General features: G+C 44.4%; 3 protein-coding genes and 1 non-coding gene across 5 annotated transcripts; 3 read left to right on the forward strand and 1 right to left on the reverse strand.

Moving 5' to 3' along the window:
* The first annotated feature begins 4,595 nt into the window (after positions 1-4,595).
* LOC147053750 (5S ribosomal RNA) lies at positions 4,596-4,714 on the forward strand. Its single transcript, XR_015067095.1, has one exon. It is a non-coding gene; the product is annotated as a 5S ribosomal RNA (ribosomal RNA).
* Positions 4,715-12,702: 7,988 nt separating this feature from the next.
* LOC147053751 (trypsin-2) lies at positions 12,703-17,287 on the reverse strand. The gene is made up of 7 exons (XM_085917468.1): positions 17,185-17,287; positions 13,961-14,170; positions 13,741-13,891; positions 13,415-13,665; positions 13,184-13,320; positions 12,906-13,007; positions 12,703-12,828 (listed from the first exon to the last, which is right to left on the reverse strand). Exons 2-7 carry the CDS (start codon positions 13,998-14,000, stop codon positions 12,781-12,783), a joined length of 729 nt encoding a protein of 242 aa, XP_085773594.1. The 5' UTR covers positions 14,001-14,170; positions 17,185-17,287; the 3' UTR covers positions 12,703-12,780.
* On the forward strand, positions 15,175-16,505 carry LOC147053752 (trypsin-2-like). Its single transcript, XM_085918276.1, has 5 exons — positions 15,175-15,199; positions 15,295-15,387; positions 15,623-15,759; positions 15,864-15,974; positions 16,309-16,505. The coding sequence occupies exons 1-4, from the start codon at positions 15,175-15,177 to the stop codon at positions 15,864-15,866; spliced, it is 258 nt and encodes an 85-aa protein (XP_085774402.1). The 3' UTR covers positions 15,867-15,974; positions 16,309-16,505.
* Positions 17,288-17,304: 17 nt separating the features above from the next.
* Positions 17,305-19,365, forward strand: mrpl17 (mitochondrial ribosomal protein L17). Of its 2 annotated transcripts, none has more exons than XM_085917470.1 (3): positions 17,305-17,624; positions 18,118-18,186; positions 18,604-19,365. In XM_085917470.1, the coding sequence occupies exons 1-3, from the start codon at positions 17,517-17,519 to the stop codon at positions 18,853-18,855; spliced, it is 429 nt and encodes a 142-aa protein (XP_085773596.1). In that variant the 5' UTR covers positions 17,305-17,516; the 3' UTR covers positions 18,856-19,365. The 2 variants fall into 2 exon arrangements, with proteins under 2 accessions (XP_085773596.1, XP_085773595.1); XM_085917469.1 differs by having other exon boundaries at positions 17,308-17,690; positions 18,604-19,360.
* The last annotated feature ends 963 nt before the right edge of the window (positions 19,366-20,328 follow it).

A 20,328-nucleotide genomic window follows, 5' to 3' on the forward strand; every position in this document is an offset into this window, starting at 1 on the left:
TGGTCCATTCAGATGAGCCCACAAACCATAGCACACTCCAACCACAGCGCAGCATAGAATCCACCTGGCATATGGAATTCCGTTGCTACTAGGATGGCAGAGACACCGGGACATCTTCTCGCCTAGCGGAGTGGAGATCGCTGGATTCTTCACCAACGTTGAGACGTTCCACCCTAAGCGATGAAACCCCTTTGAAGTCGGACTTCCCCACCACTCCGAATGAGGGGTCCAGCACTCTCTGCAACTTGCAGTGGCTGAGGTGAATCCAGCTGGGCCGTTCAGCAATCTTTACTGTAGTGGGGGTAGTCAGCAAGACTTGGAATGGTCCCTCCCACCGTGGGCTGGCCCAGTTCTTTCTTTTGATGACCTTGATGTAGACCCAGTCTCCTGGCTTGATGAGGTTGTCAACCTGTGGGGAAGGAAGACCAGGCGGCAGTAAATTTGCATTTAACACATCTTTCATTTTGAGCGTTCTGATCATGTAATCTGCCAAGGTCTGTTCTTCATCTGCTTTTTGTAAATCTGCAGGGAACACAGGTAGTCTATATGGTCTCCCATGTATAATTTCAAAAGGCGTTAGCCCTTCTGAATTGGGGGTGATTCTCATATAGAGTTTCACCAAGTCTAGGCACTCCGGCCAGGCTCTGCCTGTTGATTCCATGTATTTTTCCAACCTGCTTTTGATAGTAGCGTTTGCTCGTTCAACCAGGCCTGCACTGGATGGGTGCCAAGCACAGTGGTTTTTTAACGTTATCCCAAGGTGTACAGCCATGTTTTGTACAACTTGGTTCACAAAGTGTGGACCATTGTCACTGTAAATGATCTGCGGGATGCCATGAACCGGTATGACGGTTTTGCAAACGGCTTTTGCCACTGTTAAGGCATCTGCTCGTTTAGATGGAACTATTTCAACCCATTTGGAAAATGTATCAATCATCACTAGACAGTATTTGTGAGGTCCACTTTGTGTGAGTTCAATAAAATCCATGTGCATGATTTAGAATGGGTAAGACGGTTTTGGAAAGGAGCCTCTCTTAGGTCTCATGTTTCCTTGTGGATTATGTTTCACACAAACAGGACATGCTTTACAAATTTTTTTTTAAGTAAGAATCTAAACCAAAGGTAGTGAATTGACCTCATCCCTCCTGCCGACACATGGCAAGGCCCATGTGTCGCAATTGCTGCTGCCTTAAAAAGTGTTTAGAAGCGTGTGTGGGTCAGGCACATTAGGTGCTGCTTCATTTACTACTCGGAAATCTTGTATCATTCGCCAATCAATTTTATTGGCCTTTTGGACTGGAAAAACAGGAGTCTTGCAAGGAGAATCCAAGCACTTCCTAAGGATTCCTCCTGACAAAAGACCATCTATGACAGGGGCTGTCCCATTTATTGCCGCCTGGTTTAAAGGAGATTCTCTGATCCCGGTTAGATTTGGATGTTAAGTCCTGTAGCAAATGGTTCCTTTGATCAGTCAAACAAATGTTGATGAGCCAGGGAAGCGCATAAGCGCGTGCCCTTCAAAACACCCACACCACTTCCTCATAGCTTCGTTAGTAATTAGCAACAACTTTTTCTTTGGGTTTTTTGTTTTTGTTTTCTTAGCATTTAACTTGCACAAAATCACTCTTTCGTCAAAGTTGCTCTACTAATCTCCCATAGTAGTCTCGAACAACCTCAACTATTCAACCTATATTTTCCTTTCATTCAGGAAATCATTCATCCCTGCTCATTTGCATCTCACACACAGTCACCGAAGAGGAGTCTTTTCATCACATTTGTCTGAAGTTATCCAAGTCCTCCACACAACATTCATATACCATTCTCAACACACACAAAAAAAACAGCTTGCGAATTAATCAGATTTTTTTTTTCTTTTTTTTAAATTAACCAACTCAATCTCTCGGATTTAACTAAAATATAGAAGTTTGTAGACTCTTAAAACACAACTAATCAATTATTTTTTCAAATTTAGTTTTGCAGTGTGTGAAATCCACAATTTTGCTTCATCCAATTCCAGAAAACATGTTTTCTCTGTCTTTCGAATTTGTCATCAGGATGAGACACTAATGAGCACTAGTGTAAACCAGTTTCTGCCTACAAACAGATTTCTTTCTTTTCTTCTCTTTTTTATTTATTTTTATTCTTCAAAAGTGGTCTAACGAATTTCTTTTGGACACAGGTTTAGCCAATTTTATCAGTTTAACAAATATGCACACACGTACAGCTCTCGGTGCGAGGGGAGGGGACCTGACATCAATGATTCGTCACAAGCTGGCCATTTCTTGCGTTCGATCATGAAGCTGGTCCCACCCACGCACGCGAGGACAGCACATTCTAATTTTTCTTTTTATCTCTTAGAAACAAGTTGTATTACTTTACCACTTGATTTGCAAATTTTAACTTCAGTGTGCACACATAATTTGACCCCTTGTCATTTGTCGTTGGGCATACAATCAGCATTGTCATACGTCTTGTATGTACAGGAGTTCTAATAACCCCAAAAAAATGTTTTAAACCAAAAGTAGGAGCATGAGAGGTCAAAGAGGAGGAAGCCCGTTTTGCTGAAAATTTGGCTTTTCCTCTGCCCCTTCCTCCACCCTTTGATTGGTCTTGTTTTGCATAACGACACTCTCTCGCAAAGTGTCCTCGTCTCCCACAGTACCAACAGTTGTCAGAATCTGGTGGGGGTTTTGAACCATATGGCGGCCTTGCGTCTGCGCACTGGGGCCTTATTGTGCACTGGTCTGACAAACACCTGTGACCTCATCACTTTTTATCTTTCCATTTTTGGTCTTTTGAATTTGTTCTCTTAGCTCTTGTGAAGTTTTCAACCACACTCTAGCACATTGCAAGTCTCTCTCTTTTCTTTCCTTTCTCAATCCCTTTTGTCTTCCTAGCCACACTCTCCTCCAAAACATCAACCACTATTTTCCACATTTCAACTTTCAACTTCCCTTCTACTCCATACTTTTTCTTCCACTTTGGCATGTATCGCATACAATTAAGAAATCTACTTGCCATGTACTTCTCATCACCTTCAAGAGCTAGAGATTTACCGTTTTTATTTCCTATCTTAACTTGGTATTTTTAGATTTTTCCATTTTTTTTTAAATTTTTTGTTTTTCTTTTTGGAGGATCCTCAATGTAGGATTAAATTGACCCTTCAACAAAATTGCCTCTTAGTCAAATTATCCTACCAGTCACACACTCAACCACACAACTTAGCGCTTTTTAACTTTTAGGCCTATCTCGGATGGGTGCAAAAACCCTTCCAAACAGCTAGGAAAAAACGGACAAAAAAGAACCTACGCCCTTCTCCAATTAAGAAAAATAATCTCTGTCTTTTTTAACCCGTTCCATCCACTGGGTCTAGAACCCCAGCTGTTTCTTAGCCTGGACAAACCAAACCGTAAACCTCATAGCTCGGACAAACCAAAGCCGTATATCTCATAGCCCGGACAAACCAAAGCCGTATATCTCATAGCCCGGACAAACCAAAGCCGTATATCTTGTGCACCTTTAACTTTTTATGCGTTTCACAACAACACAATCACACAATTTCAGGGCTTTAATTTACTTGTCCCCTGGTTCGTTGCACTGCCGGATCCCGTCAATCCACTGTTGTCCGACGAAGGCAGACCTAAGATGCTGGCCCAGTGAAGAATTTTCTTGCCAGGTCTTTTCTTTACCAGGTCCTCCTAATGGACGCTGGCTTGTCGACAATGCAGCACGTCGTCCTCCGTCGATCAGCAGTGGGTATGTTGGATCCGGGTCACGGCACCAAAATGTTAGAGATGTTCCGACTCTAACTTATTTTGCAAGAACCACACGGGAGACAGTATGCCCTTTGAACACTTGCAAGTGGAGAATTTGTTCGTTACTGTAGATACAGCAATGTCCGAACAAAGTCTGCCGTTGCATTCATGCAAGACTATTTATTGAGAGAAGAAGGGTGGGGGTGAGAGTGGCCAAGGTGGGGGTGACAATTTACATGTGTGGTGGTCACCTCAGCAAATGGTTAACCACTTCAGAGGGTCCCGGTTAAAACAAAGTTCATCATTCTAGTCTACATCCCAACATAATCATACGATCAAGATAGTTCATAAACCCTAACACCGAGTTTGAAACGTAAACTGTGTGGTGTCATCCATAGCATTGTAGTTCACGTTTCTTACCGCTAGAGAGCAGACTACGTACAGTGAATAAAGAGCCTGGCTCCCTGTGAATTCAAAGCAGCAGTCTTTATTTGTAAAATAACACATTGCGCTTCCATGGAGTGTTTCCCCCCTTTTCATGACATTTGATACAGCAACATGCAGGTCCCAACGGAAAATTCGTGCTACCACACAAAAAGCTGTCAATAACTTTTCATGATAGCCATGTTTCCATTAAACACCAAAAGTCTTGGAAGAAAGCCTTTTTCGGACCTGGTTGTGACATGGATGGGAGACGTTCAGGGAATACCAGGTGCTGAAAGCCTTTTTTTTACCCCCCCACGTCGATTGTGAAAGGAAAGCCATCAAGATCCGCCGTTGCTTGGCACGGTTTCAGGGGCGATTGTGTCTATAAAATGCAAAACTTTGGTGAGTTTGACGGCCTACGGCCATACTACCCTGAGAATGCCCGATCTCGTCCGATCTCGGAAGCTAAGCAGGGTCGGGCCTGGTTAGTACTTGGATAGGAGACCGCCTGGGAATACCAGGTGCTGTAAGCTTTTACATATTTACTTATTTTTCACTTCAATCGTTCAAGCAATTTTTTACAACACCCATCACGTATGGCATTTGGGAAACTGCAAGCGTAGCTTCAACTCCGACATTGAAACTAAAACCCGAGTTTGAAACAATTTACAGTGAGTAAACAGCCTGGCTCCCTGTGAACTACCAAGTACTGCCGATGCTTGGCATGGGTTTTCAGGGGCGATTGTGACTACAAAATGCTAAATTATGAGTCCAATCACGGTTTACGGCCCATACTACTCTTGGATTTAGTTGGATTTGGTCCACAATTTGGGAAGCGCGCTATCCGCGCCTCATGGCAAAAGCCAGCGCCAATAATCTGTTAGCCAATTTACTATCTGCGTGTTCGTTTTCTTTTTCAGTTTTAGGAAAAGACGAAGATACCAAGAAACAAAATTAGACTTAGACAGGTTGATTGAGTTCAATCACAATTCTTGTTCAGAAAGCTCTTTTTTCAGGAAAGATACAATACAGCGCTGGGCCTTTCGCACTACCATGTGTCAAGAGCAGAAAGTCTCCATTCAGAAAAGGCAATGTTCAGGGTTCTTTGGTCAGCTTAATTTCAGTTGGTGTGGGCCGAGTTTTATTCTATGGGAGTGGGTGTTGGTTTTGTGAGAGCTGGTTCCGTCGAGTTTGGTGCTGATTATTGGTGATTCGATATGTGTGGGGGCTTTTGTTTGCCTTGTCGATCATCTTTGGATTGGTTCTTCTTTTCCGATTCATATCGGTGAATCTTCCCAACCCTAGTACAGTGTGTATACTATGGATGGGAATCTTCACCATCAAAGCGATACGATACACATCAATACACTGCCATCGATTTGATGAATTTACCATTCATGGAATTGCCAATGATAGATGCGATACGATTCTCCCATCTCCTGCAATATGGTGTGATACAGTACGATTTAATTTTAAAACAATACGATCCAGTGTGATACGATACGATGCAACTGCATCTTACAGGTCGTAGCGATTTTCCGATGGAATCTTCCCAACCTTATTCTGGCATCAAGCTTTCATCAAAACATAAGATATAATCAAGTATGTTTGTTTCTTTGTTTCTTTTATTGATTTAATATGTGTCACGGATCGGAGAATGGAGCAGGGCGACCAAATGCAGCTTGGACCAGGGTTTATTGAGGAAAAGCTAGTTGGAAGGGAGGATAATGGGACAAACCAACAAAGCCAGCGTACTCTCATAACTTCCAACAAAACCAACAACAGGACTGACCGACAGACTGGATAACAGAAAGGGAACTAACCGACAAAGACGTGAGACAAAAGACATCGACGATCCGACCGGAAGTGACCCAAACAAACCGGAAGTGACCTTGGCTTAACCGGCAGTGGCCTAAATTGAACCGAAAGTGACCCAAGTAAATCGGAAGTGATCACAGCTAAACCGGAAGTGGCCTACATTGAACCGGTAGTGACCCAAATAAACCTCAGCTAAACCAGAAGTGACCGTTTTAAACCTGAAGTGACCCTAAATAAACCGGAAGTGACCCAAATCAAACCGGAATATTTACATATATTTGAAATTTTACCAAATTCTCACAAATTCCGTTTTTTACCTCTAATTTCCACATTTTTCAACCAATTCAACGCATTCCAACTTTCAACTCATCTTTTTCCTGCCTATTCCCCCAATTCCCACTTCCCATAAAGTCCACATTTTAAAATTTGAAATTCTACCAAATTCTCCAAAATTCAGTTTTTTTCACCTCAAATTTCCACATTTTTCAACAGATTCAACCCATTCCAACTTTCAACTCTTCATCTTTTTCCTCCCTATTCCCCAAAATCCCACTTACCAAAAATTCCACATTTTCAAATTTGAAATTCCACCAAATTCTCAAAAATTCAGTGTTTCACCTCTAATTTCTACATTTCTCATATAATTCAACTTGTTTCAACATCATTCAGCATTCAACCATTTCGCTTTCACACACAATTTCTCCAGAAATTGCAAATTTGAGAAGTGAAATATCGAAGACCGGTTTCCAGCTGTTGGTTTATGCGCTCCGTCTGGCCAGTAGCCTCCGGGTGATGACCCGATGTGACACTCACGGTAGCCCTAATAGGTTTGCAAAACTCTTTCCAAAATCTAGATGTGAATTGGGGACCTCTGTCAGAGACGATATCTCCATGAATTCTAAAAATCTGTTTCATTATGACCACCGCTGTTTGCTTGGCCGAAAGTAATTTAGGTAGGGCTATGAAATGCAACATCTTGGAGCATCTATCTTAGACGGTTAAAGTAGTCAATTTTCCCGTAGACAAAGGTAGCCCTGTAGCAAAGTCAATTGAGATCTCGGCCCACGGTCAAGATGCAATGGGGAGGGGATGCAGCAGACCCACACAGCCTCCGTGCGGGTTCTTATTTCTGGCACAGACGGAGCAGGCTTCAATGTAATCTCGGACGTCTGGCTCCATGGATGGCCACCAGAACCGGTGCCTACTCACATCAAAGTCAATGTCCGCTTTGTCAATTTCTCCACATGCCAGGCACACAAAGATATCGAAATTACATTCCCCACGGTGACTAGACAGTACACAACACTCACACCAAATAGCACAAAGAGTAAAAACGAACAGACAAGAGCTACGAAGAAGTAATAAGTGCCCAGTCCGCTCGATTGCACGCCAGCCACTACAGTAGCACAGCTAAGTCCGGTGTCCAGCGACCGGACAGTCGCCAGAGGAATGGAAGGCACCGCCGGGCGAGTTGGGCACGCTGCTAGTCTGGCCCGGACGCCTCCGCACTTCCCCCTCTTCTGCCTCCTCACACACCGCGTCCGACGCTGCTGGTACGGGGAAGGAGTAGCAGACGGGTTCAGCGATGATGCAGGCATTGTAGTCCCAGTGACTTTAATGTCCCCGCATCAAAGTCCGAAACGCCGCAATACTCTCATTCGCCGACGTCGAGCAGAACCTGCCTGCTGTACTCTTAGCGCTACGTGGTGCGATCAGACAAACACATAAAACTGTCTGACAAACACTCATTAAATGAACAAAGACACCGATCGGCAGGGACGGAGAAAGGCCGCTGCGTGTGCACGCGCCTCCATCTTGCCCAAGGACATATATGGTTCTTCGTACGCCTGGATGGCAAGCGAGCCGAGAAGTGTGCCCAATGAACAACCTGGAGGCGCAAATCTGGGGGAACGAATAGTCTGTTTCCTGGACACCCCCTAGGTGGCGGATGGTCACCATTGGCTTGCTTCACCAGGTTTTCTATTGGTCAGGTAACCGCTCCAACCACACAATGAGGTGGAAGAACGGGTTCTGGTTCCGTGGCCACAGGATCTGGACTGAACATGCGTGAAAGTGTATCTGGTTTGGTGTTTTTGGCCCCCAGTCTGTAAGACAAAGAGAAATTGAATCGATTAAAAAACGGACTAACGATCCTGGCGAGAGCTCAGTTTTTTAGCTTTCTTGATATACTGTAGATTCTTGTGATCAGTCCAAACCACGAAAGGTTGCTGTCCTCCCTCCCAACCAGTTTCTCCATTCTTCCGGGGCTAATTTGACAGCCAACAACTCTCGATCCCCCACATCATAGTTCTGCTCTGAGGATGTCAGCCGTCGGGACAGGAATGCGCATGGATGGAGCTTGTTGTCGGTCTGAGCCCTCTGCGATGGGATGGCCCAGATTCCCTGGTTGGATGCATCAACCTCCACCACAAACTGGCGGGATGGGTCAGGGAGTGTGAGGATGGGAGCGGAGGTGAAGCGCCTCTTCAGCTCCTGGAATGCCGCCTATGCCGTCCAACAGAATGGAACCTTAGGGGATGTCAGAGCATGCAATGGAGCCGCTGTGGCGCTGAAGCCTCTGATAAACCGCCTATAAAAGTTAGCAAAGCCAAGGAATTGCTGCACCTTTTTGCGGCTATCAGGTGTAGGCCAGTTAGTCACCGCACTTACTTTTGCCGGGTCCATCTGCACTTTACCAGGGGCGATGAAAAAGCCTAGGAAAGATATGGTATTGGCATGAAACTCGCTCTTTTCGGCCTTGACATAAAGTTGGTGATTGAGGAGGCGTTGCAATACCAACTTAACATAAGTTTTATGAGTCTCTAATTCTGGTGAATAGATGAGAATGTTGTCCAAATATACGTATACAAAACGATCCAGGAAATCTCTCAGTAAGTCATTGATCATAGCCTGGAATACAGCGGGTGCATTGATGAGGCCAAACGGCATCACTAGATATTCAAAGTGTCCTCTGGGAATATTAAATCCCGTTTTCCATTCATACCCCTCCTGTACGCACACTAGGTGGTAGGGGTTGCGCAAATCTAGTTTGGTAAACACCTGAGCTTGTTACAGTTGGTAAAAAACTGTTGTCATGAGAGGAAGGGGGTATCTGGTTTTGATCGTGATATGATTACATAAGTCTACGCATGGGCATAGGGTACCATCTTTCTTGTTTATGAAAAAGAAACCTGCCCCTGCAGGGGACAATGATGGTCTAATTAGACCTACTTTAAGAGACGCATCAATATAATCATTCAGGGCCTGTTTTTCAGGTGCCGAAAGGGAATAAAGCCGCCCCTTGGGTATGGTAGAGACGGGAAAGAGCTCAATGGCGCAATCATATGGACGATGGAGTGGTAGAGACGTGGCCTTCACCTTACTGAATACATCTGCGAGTTGGTGATAACAAACTGGCACGCCGGTCAGGCCTGGGGTTTCTGGGTCTATGGCGGAGGAAGCATAAACATAATCAGGTTCACTTTTGGAGGCCATCGGGAGGTTAGATATGAGACATGAAATATTGCACTGTAATCCGCATTCCCTTATCTCTCCGGATTTCCAGTCTATGGTTGGGTTGTGCCATTTTAGCCATGGGTATCCGAGGATAAGGGGGTTCATAGGGGAGTTTATTACATACAGTTTTATTTTCTCATGATTGTTGCCAAAAAACAGTGATGGGCTCGGTTATGTGAGTAATATCAAAAAGCGCTTTGCCATTGAGCGCTTTAGCTTTCACGGTAGTGTTAAACAGTTCAGTCTTGACCCCCAATCTTTGAGCAAATGACGCTGTGTGGGGTGGTGGCTGCACTGAATACAACATGAAGGCTCTGCAGCGCATAGTGAACACTGCTAGTAAGATCATTGGTGCTCCGCTCCCCTCCCTAAAGGACATTTACACCTCCGGTCTCACCTGCAAGGCGACCGCGATTGTGTGTGATGTGAGTCATTTATTTTGGTTATTTGCTTATTACTTATTCATCGCTCTTGTCTATTAGTTTTTACTCTTTGTGCTATTTGCTTGTATGTGTTGTGTAATGTGTCTAGTCACCGTGGGACGGTGGGAAACGTAATTTTGATCTCTTTGTGTGTCTTAACGTGAAGAAATTGACAATAAAGCTGACTGACTTTGAATCCATCAAACTCTTATCGGCCCTAGAGTCTATTAGCACCCCAATGTCAGTGTCTTTTCCTAGGTGAGTAATTGTGGTGATGGGTAGGTCTCGAACCTTCTGATTGGTGGTAGAAAAATTACTCACCTGGGTTCTGGTTCGGCGTGAGGTGGTGCGCCCAGACGAGCGAAGGTGTGGCCACTGAGGTGTGGGAGAGCGCAGGTGCGTTCCTGGATGCGCGCTGCCTCTTCCATTCCTGCAGGCGATAATCGGTACGAATGGCTAGGGCAATGAGAGCGTCGAGGTTGGTGGGGAGGTCGAGGGGGATGAGTTGATCATGGATGGGCCCCGAAAGGCCCCTGAGAAATATGTCATACAAGGCCGTGGGGTTCCACCCGCTTTCCGCGGCCAGAGTGCAGAAGCGGATCGCATAGTCCCCAACTTCTCTGGGTCAGCTGGCATAGCTCCCGAGACTTCTCCCGGTCTGAGATGATCGGATCGAACACCATACGCAGGGCCTCGAAGAAGGCGTGGAGGGAATGACTCATCGTAATCCCTAGCCCATTCGGCGGTCGCCCACGCCCGGGCCCTTCCCGTTAGGTAGGAGATCATAAAGGCCACCCGAGAGCGATCCGTGGGGAATTCACTTGGAGAAGGTGCAAAATGCATTTCGCACTCCATAATGAAAGACCTACTGAGCCTGGGTTCCCTGGAGTAGCGTTCAGGAGGAGCAAGTCTGGAGCCTACGGCAATGGGAGAGATGGCAGAACTGGCCGCAGGTGGACTAGGTGCCTCCGCTGATCCCGCGGTCAAAAGCGAGAGAGCCTCCTGCATCCGCTTGCTCAGCAGGCCCACCTGAGTAGCCACCACCCCTCTAAATTCTTCCTGACTCTTCGCGAGTCCTTTAACTCCAAGACCTAGACTAGAGCCTCCACTTGCTCCTGGTGGTGGGTGAGCCGCGATGCCTGGGAGCGTACCACGGCGGTCAGCTGCTCCAACTCTGCCGAGTCCATGCCTGGCCAGTGCGTACTGTCAGGCTAAGATCAAGGAGAGGACTCGGATGCAGAGTGACCAAAAAATAGGAAGTTATTCTTGAGCCGGTAAAAAACAAAAACACCTCAAAGAGGGAAAACAAGGTGGCAAAAAAAACCTGAAATTCTCTGAGCAAAGCTAGACTACAAAGGTTTCTTCACAAAATAAACAAGGTTCTCAAAAGTATCTTTCGATTCACGTGATCGCTGGTACTCCTGACGAGACAAGACGCACTGAGGGGAAAACGCTGACTAAATACACACAGAAGGGTAAGGGCACAGGTGCACACAATTAGAATCAAGGGCACAGGTGCACACAATTAGGATCAGGGAAAACAAGCAGACTGTCGCATGGAGGAAGGGCCCACGAACTGAAATGAGAGGAGAGTTACTTATCAAAATAATCAAAATAAGTGACAATACAATAAAAAAGACAAGACAACAACAACCCACAAATCATAACGGTATGACAAAAACATACGCAAAAAAGTATGGAGAACACATGGCCAAAAACTGGATGCTCCACTTCCGGCTAATCGCACCTGAAAAGTGACAAGCACTTCCTCCTAAATTGTATGACCCGATAGAACAGTGATGTTGGTCAACTCGGTCACGCAGGCACGTGAATACGTAAATTCAGGTTTGTTGTTGTAAGTTTTGGGGGATAGGTTTAGCGTGGAAAAATAAAGTAGTGGATTAACAGTTAAAAAAAGTAAAATTGATGGCTCGGTGATGCACTGGTTAGCATGTCCGCCTCACAGTTAAGAGGGTGTGGGTTCAATTCCACCGGCCCTCCCTGTGTGGAGTTTGCTTGTTCTCCCTGTGCCTGTGTGGGTTTTCGCACTCCGGTTTCCTCCCACATCCCCAAAAACATGCCTGGTCGGCCGATTGACCACTCCAAATTACCCCTAGGTATGAGTGCGAGTGCGGATGGTTGTTCGTCTGTGTGCCCTGTGATTAGCTGTGTCCCCCGCCTACTGCCCAATGACTCCTGAGATAGGCTCCAGCACGCCCACGACCTCCGTGGGGACAAGCGGTTTCAAAAATGGATAGATGGATGGAAAAACTGTTTTATAGTTGACTTTTTGTTTCGTGATTTAAAGTGGATTGCTAATTTGGGGGAAATGAGATTTAAATCAGATAATTTTAGAGAGCAGAGTAGTCTCCCTGGTACGGCCTGCCCTGGTGCAATTTGGTCAAATACTAATAGCATCACTCAATCCAATTTCATGGATCAGTGGACTTCTTGAATGTGCTTTTGTGATTTTCTTTCATGCAAAGGCCCTGTTATATTTCCCTCCTTTCTGAAAAGAACAAATGGAAAATGAACATTGGAATTGCTAGTTGAAATTCTGGAGTCCCTGCACAACCACAAAATCAAACAACCATATATTTTGTAAGATGCCTAACTTCTAACTCCTAACCTCTATGTGTGAGCAATCTGCTCAGAATTTAACAGAACTGTGACATAACAACCAACATTAAATTAAATGACACAAAAAAAATCACAAATATGATCTTAAAATGGGTGACCATTCAAGAGAAGCGAGTTTCGCAGTGTATTTTTAAAGAATGCTTTATTTCTCCTTTTTCGTACAGCGTCAAAGATGGAATACTTGACTGATCCACTCAGATCACTTAGTAATTGGCCATGGTGGTTTCCAGCCATTCGTTGAAGATGCAGACCTGAGAACGAGAAAACGACGATCAAATCAGCCGGACCGACTTTTAGGCCATTACGGTCAGGGAAGTTGGAAGAGTACCTTGGCGTAGACACCAGGGTGGTCCTTCTCGGCACATCCGTAGCCCCAGGACACGACGCCCTGCAGCTCACCATTGCACACCACGGGGCCACCTGAATCACCCTGGCAGCACAAAGTTCACAGCCTTGGTACGCATTTTGATCCAATATGAAACACATAATACTACACGATCCGCCTTTGAAATACGAGATGGATCAGGATTTTATCGTTGCGCACCTTAACATGGTGAAGAAAGGTGAGAATGTGGCTTAAAACCCTCATCAATTGATTTTTAATACCTGGCAAGAATCCTTGCCTCCCTCCAGGTATCCGGCGCAGAACATGGCGTTGGTGATCATGCCGGGGTAGGAGTTCTTGCAATCGCTCTCAGACAAGATGGGGATGTCCAAGCACTGCAGCTTGTTCTTGTCGGCGGCTGCAGAAGAACGAGAGAGAGGAAACCCAGACAACATGTAAATGGGGAAATGCAATCTTGTCGTTGAAAGGGACCGGTCGCCCGTGTGACTCACTGGAGCTCATGGTGTTGCCCCATCCGGAGACTTTGCACATGGTGCCGGCGGGGGCGCAGCTGCTGGGCAGGGCCATGGGCTTCACGTACTGGTTGAGCGTGGCGGGTTTGCTCAGCTTGATCAGCATGATGTCATTGTTGATGTTGTAGGAGCTGTAGCGGGGGTGGCGGATAACGCGGGAGGAACTGATGAACTGCTCAGTGCCCTCGTTGATCCTGATATGGTGCTCGCCCAGACGCACCTCCACGCGGCTGGAAAGGATTCAGGGTTTGAAAAGGTGGCTCATGGGATTGAGGCACCTTGATCGGTTGGGGGTGTTAACGTACGACTTGTAGCAGTGAGCGGCGGACACGACCCAGTTCTCGTTGACCAGGGAGCCTCCGCAAAAGTGGTAGCCGGAGTTCAGAGACACCTGATGGGGCTGCGAGTGGGGCGTGCACTCGTAGCCGCCGACAATCTTGTCGTCTTCGGTGGCAACTGCGAATGGAGCCGCAAACCCATTAACCGAACGAGTCTAGTGAGGCGATGGAGGGAAGGTTTACTCACAGGCGGCTCCGACGAGCAGAACAAAGACAAGGCACCTCATGGTTGCTGAGTGATCTTGTTGATGAGAGGAGCATACCTGAAGACTGGCTTTATAATCACCGGCGGGAGTGCTGCCCTCCTTTGCGGTTCATCCACATTGGTCAGCAGAGGGCCAATCACCTTCCAAGTACATTGGGGTGTTTGTATCAGTCTTTGTCCAGGCATCGCTTTCTGTCGAGATCAAATTTGAAAGCAAAGATTTTGTTTTTCTGGGAATGAATGACAGCGGTCTTCTAATATTAGTCTTGAAATACAAAGAGACAAAGTAGTAATACAAAGAGACAAAGCAGTCAGACAAAAGTACTTGACATTACCCAACTGACAATTTTTGAGTCACATTACATTTAAATTTTCATCCTTTTACATTCAGATTTAGTGCTGACAAACTTCTTGTTCAAAGTTTTGCTCGGGCGCTTGTGATGACATAACGGCTTGTTGATAAGCTATCACAGCATGTGGACGTTTCCCAGGATCTTCAAGAGCGCTTGACAATCGTGAACTACAAATGTAGAGCCAGGTCTTTCTTCATTGGAAAAACAACTCAAATGAACAGCTGGCCAAACTGCAAAATGATTTATCTTTTGTCTAATCGAGCACATTGTTGGAGATGTTGGTTTGAATAAAATCTAAAAATGAAATCTGCTGGTACGTCGGGTATCACTGCGTAGTTTCAAAAGATGAACACAGAGCATCCAAAAAACGCACAATACATAATAATCCTATTAAATGAAGTGTCTGATTTTAGGACTTTATCTGATGGAAATTCTTTACTTGATAGAAATTCTGCTTACCCGAGGGGGGCTAACACAACATTATGCACGCTTGCAGCTAAGTGCTATCAGAACAGAACATGGCTATCATATAAAAAAAAGTCAAACAAAGCTGATTTTGCACAGCTCTGATATGTGGCCGAAGGTTTTTGAGTTGCCGTATCGAAAGACTTCAATCAACATTTGAGCTTGTGAACAGTCCATCTGCAGAAGCCTTCCACAGCACAATGTCAAGGTCAGCAACTCAAAAAACAAATATTACAAACAGCTACATTTAGACACACACATACATCACAAATCCTTACTGAACCCCACAAATATAAAGTTATCCCAACAAAAAAAGTTATTATTGGTGAGTGTTTAGTTATGCAATAAAAACTCTTCAGTTCTGATGGGCTTGCATTGATGACGGACATTTCACCATCACTCAGTCAGCATTTTCTGACTTGACCCTTTTCACAGTTCCAACACAACCTTTGGGGGTGTGCCTGAAAGAGAGGTAGGAGAGCACCTTCCAATATAAAGCACAGTATGTGAAGCCCGTGGCCCTGCCCAGCAGCTGCGCCCCTGCTGGCACCATGTGCAAAGTCTCCGAATGGGGCAACACCATGAGCTCCAGTGAGTCCCACAGTCAAAGATTTCCTTCCTCTTGAGTGGGCATCTTTGATCTTTAGAACTTCAGAACTAGATGCATCTTCAATGGCTGAATGTAACACTCGATGGGTAGTGAATGAGCGCTGATCCATACTCATGGCCTTCTTTCATCCATGCCTAGCCAAGGTTTGTGTGATCCTTCAGAACATCTTGAATCCAAGCTTAGGTTAATCATTCTACATTGTGGCCTATGTTCCAGCCACCGACAGGAACAAGCTGCAGTGCATGGACATCCCCATCTTGTCAGACAAAGGCTGTAACAACTCCTATCCTGGCATGATCACCGATGCCATGTTCTGCGCCGGATACCTGGAGGGAGGCAAGGACTCATGCCAGGTACCGAGCATCAAAAATAACTTCTCAAAATTTGTCTTCAACCCTTCACGAATTGATGTCAAAGGTGGAGCGTTAACCATTTGTATCCTTAAACACAAATTTAGTGACGCCAGGGTGACTCCGGGGGCCCCGTGGTGTGCAACGGCGAGCTTCAAGGTGTTGTGTCTTGGGGTTTCGACTGTGCTGAGAAGGACCACCCGGGAGTCTATGCCAAGGTACACGGGATAAAGTCATTGAATCTAATTGATCCATTAAGGTTTGGAGTGGTAGAAACATGGATTCAGCCAATTTGCATAGTTATGTGTCCAAATTTGTGGGAATGGCTTTTGGTAGGCCCAGACAAATAAAACATTCCAGACAAATACCAACATTGGGTAGCAAGTATTATCAAGATGTTCCAAAGTGGGAAGCCTGACAGTTTCTGGATTCAAAACTCGACTCAGGCCTTCCTGAGTTTTCATTTCTTGTATATCCGATGACCCACTGACGGGACTTAAAAGTCTAACAGCCCCTTTGTGAGCAAAGTAACAAACGTGCCCATCCACACAGGTCTGCCTTTTCAACGAGTGGCTGGAGAGCACCATGTCGTGTTATTAAGCCCCTTCCTGTGACGATCGCCTCTTCCTCTGCCAGCTACCTCAACTGCAACATCTTTTTACCACCCACAATGTCACACGATTTTCCCCCACATGTGGAGCAACTTTCCATTGTGCTAAATAAAGGTTCCAACTTTGAGTTCCATACAATTAGTTGCATCATATCTCAGCTGCACTCCATCACTGAAAACAGCCTTAAATGCTCACAAAAACTAATATTGATCCTCAGTTCATAAGACCACGTCAAGGTCACAAAGCTGCTTACAACTAAACAGAACTTATTTTGTGGCCAAACTGAACTGCTCTATCGCAATAAAGTATCACTTTTAAACGAGTATTGTGAAGTTTTCCCATCAGCACCATGCCAGGAGTTTTATTGGTCTGCAGGACCAGGGGAAAGACTTAATAGTTGGCAGTCAATAAAAAGCCTCATAGAAACGCTCCAACTTGGAACTAAGCCAAAAACTTGTTCATCTTAAACTCTAAATCGGACAATTCAAAACAACACTCAAATACAGGACACAGAGAGATAATGACCTCAGACATTAATTTGAAAACACTGGGCAATCAGCACATTTCAAAAGCGATGACTGAGGAGTGTTCAGTTTTAATCAAGCCATTATTAATGAATCTAAAAATAAAAAAAAATAAAAAAAAAAAAGGCGGCAGGACATTTGGTTTGTGGACCTTCCCTAGGGACTTAACCAACTAAATCCACCTCTTAATAAAAGCACTATAACGTCACAATCATACAAACCTTAGATATTGTACAAAAACGCAAATGTCAAACAGCATTACAAAAACATAAAATAAATTCCATCATACTCACCAGCAGACGTGTTAATTATGAAATGTCATGTGTGCAGTACTTTAGGCGTTTTGCTGGTAGAAGTTGGTTGTTACAGCCGGCTTTGTTTTGTTTCGTAAGCGGAACGTTTGATGCATACCTCATTTCTCAATACGGACAGCTTAGACCAACGCACCTCTAAATGTCATGTAAACTTCCGCACCCTTTTACTTGTTTCCTGACCCCAGCGTCCAAGTTGACTTCACGGTTGTACGATTTGACCTTAAGGATGATCTAAAGACTTCCTTTGAAAAACGTATTTTCTGCGTACATATTCCAGTGTAGTCTGTGGTGGGCAAAAGCGAACGACCAAGATGCGTCTGACGCTGCAGTCGTTGATCTCCCACGGTCGAGTGGCCCGCAAAATGGGGCTGGGACCTAAGTCCCGCTTGGACATGCTGCGGAACATTCTGACCGGACTGGTGAGACATGAGCGCATCGAAACCGTCGCTGCTCGGGCGGATGAAGTCCGCTTCTACGCTGGGAAGGTATCTGGCTCCTGCAGCTAATGGGGCAGCTGCATTAATTTTTACTTTTCTTCGACTGTCCAAAATCTTAACTTGTAAATAATTGGATCAGGAGGCAAAACCGTGAACTTGAGCTCTGCACGCTATACATTGATTATTAATTGTACTATTATTATTAATTACATTATTTGTATACATTACTACGTCCATAAGGATTTTAGAATTTATAGATGAAAAACAATTTTGCAATTGAGTTTACATCTAGGGAAAAAGATCAATATTTTAAAATCAATGCAAGTGTAAACAAAATCTAGAAATAAAATTATGCACTATTGAATAGAATGTCCAACAAAATAAAAAGTTAATCAAGATGTATAAAATATAAACCAAACATTATAATGATTGCCAGTAGATGTTTGTAAGTGTTTTTTTTTTTTTTTTGTCGTAGCTGATCGATTACGCAAAGAAAGGTGACACAGACGAGAAGGCGATGAAGATGGCAACATTTTGGTTGACGGTATGAGTACACAGCTGAAACTTTATCTTCTGAAGTCTGACTTCATTGATTTTATTGATTCCGGTTTATTCGTCAGGACAATGTATTTTTTTTAAATCACATATTTGATGGCATTCTGGTCTTTTAATTTATTTATGTTAAATTCTGATTGAGCACTCCAAATTGTCCCTAGGTGTGAGTGCGAGTGCGAATGGTTGTTCGTCTCTGTGTGCCCTGCGATTGGTTGGCAACCAGTTCAGGGTGTCCCCCGCCTACTGCCCGATGACGGCTGGGATAGGCTCCAGCACGCCCGCGACCCCCGTGGGGACTAAGCGGTTCAGAAAATGAATGAATGAATGAATAATTTCCAAGCTTGGTCACAGAAAAAATGAAACTCAAAGTTTTACTGTATCGTTTTTTTTACACTGACCATGGCAGGAAAAGGACCTGGTCCCAAAACTGTTCAAGGTGTTGGCCCCGCGCTTCGAACGGCATTCAGACAGCTACACGCGTATGGCCCGCATTCCCAACCGACAGAACCTGGACCGGGCCAAGATGGCCGTGCTGGAGTACAAAGGCAACCCTTTCCCGCCGCTCTACCCGGTCAGAAAACAAAACCCGCTCACCCTAATCAACCAGCTGCTGGCGGGCTACCGTGAGGACAAGGCCAACTCTGCACTGAAGCTGTGAAACAATGGACACTTTTGCTACTCATATCTAGTTTTTTATTTTTATTTTTTTTATTTAATTTAGCTCATTTCTTGGATGAGTCTTGTTGACCAGAAGATGTGTTCTGTGAAACAAACTCCATTGTTAAATCAAATAAAATCTCACTTGTTCATAATCAGAATGAGTATGGTGGCCATCAAGAAACCAAAACCTGTAGTGAACTAGCAAAATTGAGCAGGTACTTCATTCGGACTTAGGGTGGCGCCAGAATTGAACTATATTGAGTATTGAGTATTTTCTCCCCTTGACATTTTTTTTAAAAGTTGGTTTTAAAACAATGTCAAAGACAAATGTTCCCATGATTACATTTAAAAAGATTGTTCTTTGTATTGTTTGCTTTATTCAAATAAATATTAAAAAATGATTTTGAAGCCTATTTGTATTTGGGGGGGATATAAACGTCAGAAAAAAGGCAATTGCAATATTGCATTGGCTTTTTTTTCCTGTCCCTTGAAGGCAGCGGTAAATAAAGCACACGAGACCTGTAGTAAAACATGTTTTAATTATTATTTTGGCCAAAACTGTATCATAATCTACAGCATATTTGACACCATTAAAATGCGTTTGAACAGTGCTTCCTTCAGTACTATGTGCTCTTACCCGGAGGAGCTTAAAAAAAAAAAAAGCTGTGCTCTTCTCTGTCATGCGTACATAATTCATCATCTGGTCCAGTTCAACACTCCACCTGTGTGTGCGTTTGTGTGCGCAAAGCAGCGATCGGGTGTCCAATTATGGCGACGGAACAAAAAGAGGCATAACATACACAAGACGAGTCATCACATAGACGCACGGATACATCAAGACATTCCAGTATCGCTTTGTACTGAAATCACATACTCTACCAGGGGTGTCAAACTCCTTACTCGGGGGCCGCATTCCTACATGTTTTCCAAGTTTCCCTTGTGAAACAAACCTGATTCAATTAAACTGGCTCCTGCAGAACTTGAGGATGAACTGGTCATTTGAATCAGGTGTTTAACAAGGGAAAACACAGCAATCGCTGTTCATCGCTTGTGTCCCACTTGAAATCTAAATGAGAACAAATTTCTAATTGTGTGCCATCGGTTTAAAAGCACACTGTCTGTTTGTTTTGTTACTTTGAGTATGTTTAGAGTAGGAGTTCAGAATTATGGTACCATTTTTGAGTTAGCCCCGTCTATGACATTTCACAGGTTAGCAATAGCATTGAGATTGCAGAATTTTGTTAAAATAAAAAAACAAGGTTTGGTTGAACATTTTAGTATTTAGTATTTAAATATACAATGTTTCATTCTCTTTTGTTTTGTGGGTCCGTTTCACAGTAAACATTTCAAAACGTTTGAAGCAAGCATACTTGCTCCACTGAGGTAAGGAGTCGTTACATTTCCTCAAAGCGATGTTATACGATACCATTTATCGCTACATGAGAAGAGGCGCAAAGGAATATTTTCAAGT

Source organism: Syngnathus leptorhynchus, chromosome 8 (assembly GCF_054491065.1).
Source record: "Syngnathus leptorhynchus isolate UIUO chromosome 8, UIUO_Slep, whole genome shotgun sequence".
NCBI lineage: Eukaryota > Metazoa > Chordata > Actinopteri > Syngnathiformes > Syngnathidae > Syngnathus > Syngnathus leptorhynchus.